This window comes from Acinonyx jubatus, chromosome B3, assembly GCF_027475565.1.
Source record: "Acinonyx jubatus isolate Ajub_Pintada_27869175 chromosome B3, VMU_Ajub_asm_v1.0, whole genome shotgun sequence".
Taxonomy (NCBI): domain Eukaryota; kingdom Metazoa; phylum Chordata; class Mammalia; order Carnivora; family Felidae; genus Acinonyx; species Acinonyx jubatus.
In genome coordinates, this window is record NC_069386.1 from 119,293,154 (window position 1) to 119,299,272 (window position 6,119).

At 51.2% G+C, this 6,119-nt stretch overlaps 1 protein-coding gene across 5 annotated transcripts in view; it reads right to left on the bottom strand.

Moving 5' to 3' along the window:
• The window catches only part of ANGEL1 (angel homolog 1), a 31,938-nt gene extending 25,819 nt beyond the window's left edge, over positions 1 to 6,119 (bottom strand). For 2 of the 5 annotated variants that reach the window (XR_008299544.1, XM_015071605.3), the window contains exons 1-4: positions 5,990 to 6,119; positions 1,736 to 2,311; positions 615 to 841; positions 82 to 151 (exon numbers count right to left, since the gene is read on the bottom strand). Coding sequence is in view for 4 of the 5 variants with exons in the window: in XM_015071605.3 (XP_014927091.1) it covers positions 82 to 151; positions 615 to 841; positions 1,736 to 2,311; positions 5,990 to 6,092 (976 nt within the window). In the remaining variant the exon portion in view is untranslated. Of the gene's footprint in view, positions 1 to 81; positions 152 to 614; positions 842 to 1,735; positions 2,312 to 4,231; positions 4,566 to 5,030; positions 5,181 to 5,989 lie in introns of those variants that run through there. The other 3 variants (XM_027066228.2, XM_027066231.2, XM_027066230.2) reach the window with 3 other exon arrangements.

Sequence of the window (6,119 nt, forward strand, 5' to 3'; positions counted from 1 at the left end):
AAGCAAAAGAAAAAGATGGTGCCTTCAGGAGAGAACAGACAGGGCCATAGGAAGCAAGACTGGTGAACACGCCAGCATTACCCATCATTCGCAGAGAAGGCTCCAGCTGCTCCCAGTAATGATCCTCCTGGACTTCCTGGAGACACAGGATCTGGAAAAGTGACAAGGAAACCAATCACTCCAGAGTACCAAGAGTGCTGGAGAGTGACTCCCACCCCAGGAGCAGGGACTGAGGGCAGGTGGAAAGCTGCTGTTGGTCTCAGGCAGGGTCACACTGAAGCTTCCCGCAGGGCCAACTCTTCTCATACAGCCACCCCCAGCAAGGAAAAGCCTAGACTTAAGCTGAGTAGACCCAAAGCATGTGCTGGGTTTTCCTGTTCCTTGAATCCCTCAAGTCTCCCTCCCTGCATAAAGGTGTTGGAAAGTGTGTACCCACGGAGTCTTCTGAACACCTGCCAAAAACTCATTTATTCCAGGCAAGAAGGCTCCAGCCCTAGGCAGAACTCTGACCCTATACACATATAAACTGTAAACTCATTTTTTAAGAGCATTTGGGAAATAGCCCCAGGTCCAGAGCAAATACAAGATGGCACCTTCCCCCCTTCATCACTCACATCAGGGTCCCAGTGCTGGAATTCCTGCATGAGATTCGCAAAGCGATAGTTCCAATTGAGGATGTCTGGGTGGCAATGCAGGTAGAGCTCTGAGCTCTGCTGCATCAGGTCCTGGGCCAGGATGTTATAGGACATTAGAGTGAACTGGAACTGAGGGCCATCCCCCGCCTCCAGGCCCTGAGCATCTGGCTGAGTAGAGAAATCCTCCCATTCTCGCCACAAGATTTCTGCAAAGGGGTTGCGGAGAAGAAGTCCACAAGAAGTACATGTTATCCACAGGCCCCACCATCTCCACTCCTGACTCAGAGATACTATGTCTGAAGTTCCTTTTTGTCATCTTTCCTGTCACCCATCCCTCTCTCTGGCTATTTGAGCAGTACTCTATGGACATTTCCAGACTAGACAGCAAGCTCCATAAAGCCAGAGACAATCTTGGCCTGTTCAGCGTGGATCCCCAGTACCTAGCATAGTACCTGGCACCTAGTACATGTTCAATAAATGAAGGCTGACAATTTCTCACTTCTGATAAATCCATGGGTCTCTGTGGAGGATCCCTCGGATCAATGTGTTTAATAGTCACCTGAGGTTAAAGACATTTCGAGAGTAATCTTAGCCTTGGGTGTTTTCTAACCTTTATACTTGAAAAAGCCTGTGGAGCTGTAAACCACATGTTCCCCATCTCCCCTAGAGCATGGAGATGCAAGTGGGCTCAACCCACTTGAGCCACAGAACTCATTCTTCAAATTTTAATGGAAGCCAAATATGTAGGTAAAACTAGAAGATAAAATTCTGGTTGAGGCAGAGTACAGGCCCTGAGATCTCTCCACCACTACTCCTAGAAACAGCGTCATGGAGAATCAGAATCAGATGCAGTGCTTTCGCTTCTGCATCTAGCCATGTGACTTCAGGCATGTCCTGCTACCTCTCTGCATCATGGTTATTTCATCTGAAAGACCATGGGGTTGAATGAGACGATCTCTAAGGCCCCTCTAGATTTGACACTGTAAGATCAGAATGCAGAGACAGAGCTCCCCACCAGAGAGTCTTTTCTTTAGCAATGGCTCTGCCCAGAGTGGAGACAAGCTGCTACCCTGGCTCACTCAGCCAGTTGTCAGACTCACCATGATATGGGATTTCCATCGGGGGAGGCTGCAACTGCCCCAGGCCCTCAAAAGGCCAGATGAGAGCCTCTTCCTGGGGCATAGGCCCAGGTGCTATGCTCCAGGCCACCACTGCAGGGTCCTCTTCCCACTGCTCTGCAGCCAGGGCACCCATTGGGAGGGCAGCACAGTCTGCATACTGGGGGCCGGTCTGCATGGGGACAGCCGTCCACACTGGGCCCTCGACCTCTGGCAGTGGCTCCTCTCCTAGCACCTCAGGGAAAGGCTCCTCCAGGTTCTCTGCTGCCCGTAGATCACTCAGCTGCCTGCTGGACCACTTGTCCTCTGACACAGCATCCTGTTCTCCAGGATTATCCATCAGAAGCGCCAGGCTGCTCTGGGCTAGTCCCTTATCTACAAGGGGACCCTCACTCAAAGTTGAGAGCACCTGGCTCGACCCTTCTTCTCGCCACTGCTGTAGCAGGCCCTCACACTCCTCCTGGTCGGGCCCCCGAGGGGCCATGGCAAAGCTGCCCTCTACCTGGGTGGACGAGCTCTTCGCCAGGAGGGCATTTTTTCGACATGTGAAGAAAGCATCTAAGAAGCAAGGCAAAATACCATGTTATAAGATGACAACATCACCCAACCCATACTCTTCTCCCAACTAGAATGTAAGTCCCATACAAGCAAGAATCATATCCACCTTGCTCATAGTTGTACCATCACTGAGCCTGCCCATTTTAATACCTGGAACACCTCATCATTAGCATGAAGTGCTTACTACATGCTGGGTGCTATTCTAAGTGCTTCGTACATATTAACTAATGTATATGGTAGGGATCTAAAAGTATTCACTGTATGAATGAAAGAACAGCTATCCCACATAATCTAGGACAAAGATGATCACATGGAACCACATCCCTTTTATCTGGAGGTTAAGACTCCTATTAAACATCAGAACCAGAACTCTCTGGTTCTAAGGGCCATATTACATTGGAACCAGCACTTGACCCTGAATCAGAACCGTGGGTTACGATCTAGCAATGAAATTAACAAACCATGTGACCTTGGACAATGCCTCTGGTGAGATGAACTCATTCTTGCCTATAAAGTGGAGACAGGGGAAGTTTGAACTAGATAATCTCCAAGAGCCTTTCCAGTTTTATAAATCCTCTAACATACAAATACATTCCAAAAGAAAAAGTCCTAAAGTAGACAAAAAGAGTGTCTCAAAATCTATACAATTTACTTCTTAGCAAAGGCCCTTGCTCTTTGTCTCAAAGCTATGTATTCTATTCATCAATCTTCACAAACTTCATTATCAGCTTTCCCATTCCATAACACACCAGAGGCTGTAAATCAGAAGACGCCAACAACTGACAGCAAGAGACAGCTGTCATCTCTCTGCTACGGCAGCCACAAATGACAGCCAACAGGCAAGAAAGCAGGTGGGAAAACTCTAAAATTAGAGCCCCCAAACTCCACGCACAGTATTTTGGTGTGAGCAAACACCCACACTCACTAAATCACTTATTTACAACACAGGACAAGTGACATGCACGACACTCACCCTCAATCACCAGAGATTCATTTTATCAGCTCTATTTTTTAAAAGGCAAGAAAAACTTCAAAATGGTTCAAATGTTGAAAGATACTATCTTATTTATAGTCTATGTTGATTTATGGCCCTCTAAACCAGTGGTTTTCAACCAGAGGGTAATTTTGCCCTCAGGGGACATTTGATATTATCTGGAAACACAGTGGCTGTCACAACTGTGGGGATGCTACTGGCATCTAGAGGTCAGAGGAGAAGGATACTGCTGAACATCCTAGAGTGCAAAGGACAGCCCAGGCCCAAATGTCCATAATGCTGAGATTGGGAAACCCTGTTTTAAATCCACGGGCTGTGCTGCTGGCTTTAACCTCAGGGATTTGCTAATCCCCTGCCCCTGGAAACATCCTCTGCATACCAGATGGAAGAGTTTCTCTTGTTTACAAGTGTGAAAGTATTCATTTTCAAATTTAGCAGATTTTTGGTGGTGGTGGCCCGGTGTCCGTTGGTTTTTCAACAGAATCGTTTTATAAGGGAGGGAGGGAGGAAGGGAATGGGAAGCACAGAAAGAAAACCTTCTGTAGGAACCAATACACAAAGTTGAAAGAAGTGGCTCTACTTCTATGGGGGAGGGAGGGAGGGAGTGGCCCCTCCTGTGATCTCTCTAAACTCTGACTACTGGTCTATAAACCTGCGGACAAGTATATGTCACTAAGGCTGTCACGGGACATCGGAAGGGCTCCAGAAATGGCAGCACCGTGGGTAAAGGAATCTGCTTTAATTCTCTGAAAACAATTACTTCCGCGGAGCTTCTCATTCCTCAGAAGTACGGACACACAAATATTGCTTAGTTGAGTGCCTACTATATTCTGGACAGTGTGCTAGCGCTAGAGCTACAGGGAGCGGGACGTGGCCCTGCCCTCCTGCGGCTTGCATTCTAGCCACAGACACACACAAATAAATACCTGAGTGGCTATTTTACATACACACGTTGCGTAAAGTTCCGGAAACGACAAGCACAGAATGCAGCTGAACCGCGTATGTCTAAGAAAGTAGTTCTTGGTCTGTCCCGCCCTCTAAATTGCCGGAGAACATTCTGGGAGTTCTGTGGGATCTGTCACAGGGACGGACGGTCTCCTAAGAGCCTCGGGAATTTCAAAGACTAGGAACGGGAGCGCGGGCAGATCACGGAAAAGTGACGGAATAACTCTCTTCTCTCTGGGCGCTGGCTCCACCGCACGGACTCTCTAAACCCAAAACCACGGGAGACTGCTTCAAAGCTGGGGGTTAAATGGTCTCCGGGTTGCGAGCACCGGGTTTTCAACCAGACACTCGGCTGGAGAGCGGAGAGGCGGCTGTGAAAGGTGAGTGTGGGGTAACCCAGGGGAAGGCAGGTGCGTGCGGGTCTTGGGCTCACATCCCCCGCCCCCAGGGAGTTCGGGCGTTTGCCTCGCCCCGAGTCGCTAACCCCTCCCAGGGCCGTGCCTCGGCTGGCCCCTGCCCCTTCGCCGGCTTCTTCCCACGTTAACCGTGGCGCGACGCCACCAGGCCACAGGCGTGAGGGGGGCCGCCCGCGAGGCTCGCCGGCCAGGCCCGGGCCTCGTGGGGTCCAGGAGCGGTACCGGGGGCCGCCTCCCCACACCTCGGCCGGGGGGAAAAGTGCTCGTGACGCCCGACGCGCCGCACGCCGGCCCCAGGCCCCGCGGGGCCCTGCCGACGTGGGCCCGGGCCTGGCGCCCGCCTGCCAGGACGCGGGGCCGGTACCTGAGAGGGCACGGAAGAGGCGCGCGGCCGGCAGCAGCAGGTAACACAGGCACGACGCGATCATGGCCGGCCGCCGCGCTCGCGCCCGCGCCCGCCTCCCCTCCTCACGGCCGCCCGCCGGGTCTCTCTCAGCTCGGCCCCGCCCCCGGCCCCGCCCCCGGGGCGGCTCACGTGGTACCGCTGCGATTCAACAACAACTTTATTGGGAGCGCAGAGCCACGTGTGGGACCGCGAGGTCTGCGAGTCTGTTTCCGTGGCAACGGGCCCGGAAGCCATCCAGGAGCCCAGTTTGAAAATTAAGCACCTCATTGGAGGCTCCCGTAGTATCCGTTCTAAGGCAGTTTCACAGCTACTTTTGCCACGGAGCTAGGGGGCCCACCTCGGGTACACTATAACCTCTCTGCCCCTCAGTTTTCTCATCTGTAAAATGAAGGGCAGAATTTTCTCTAAGGCCTCACACAGCCCTGACTTCTATAATCTCTTCTCATCCCAGAAAAGAGAGCCAGTTCTTCCCCATTTGTTTACTTTTCCTGACTCTACTGTCTTACTCAGCTCAGATTCTAGGTCACAAAGTCTACACCTTTGTCTCCTCTCCCATCCTATTCAAAATGGGTCCTTTTTTTTACCCAATCTGGGGTAAAAAAAGGGGAGGGGTATCCCATTGGTAAAGGGTTCAAGAAAGGTGGAGAAAAAAATTCCACAAGGCAGGGACCAAGTCTGGTTTGTTGGTTAGTTTTCACTGAGGTATATCTTTCCAGTGCCTCCAACGATGCCAGGCACATAGTAGGAACCAAATCTTTGTTGACCAGACAAAGCATATGTCACCTATGAAGGCCAGGTCTTCCGTCCATTGTGCGCTTACCCAAAGACCTCTGAGTTTCTCTCCCCCATCCCTCACCCTCAGTCTGCCTCAGCCGCACTCTGAAGGAAGGACTGTGTAATACTCCCAAATTTGGTACCTAGTGTCTGAGCTGTGTGATTTCCGATTTGTGACTGGAGCCTCGGTTGCTCGGAGAAGCCCTCTGGAGAGTCACCAGATCCAGGACCAGCTGGATACATCATAACACTGAAAGTCCAAAAGAAGAAGGA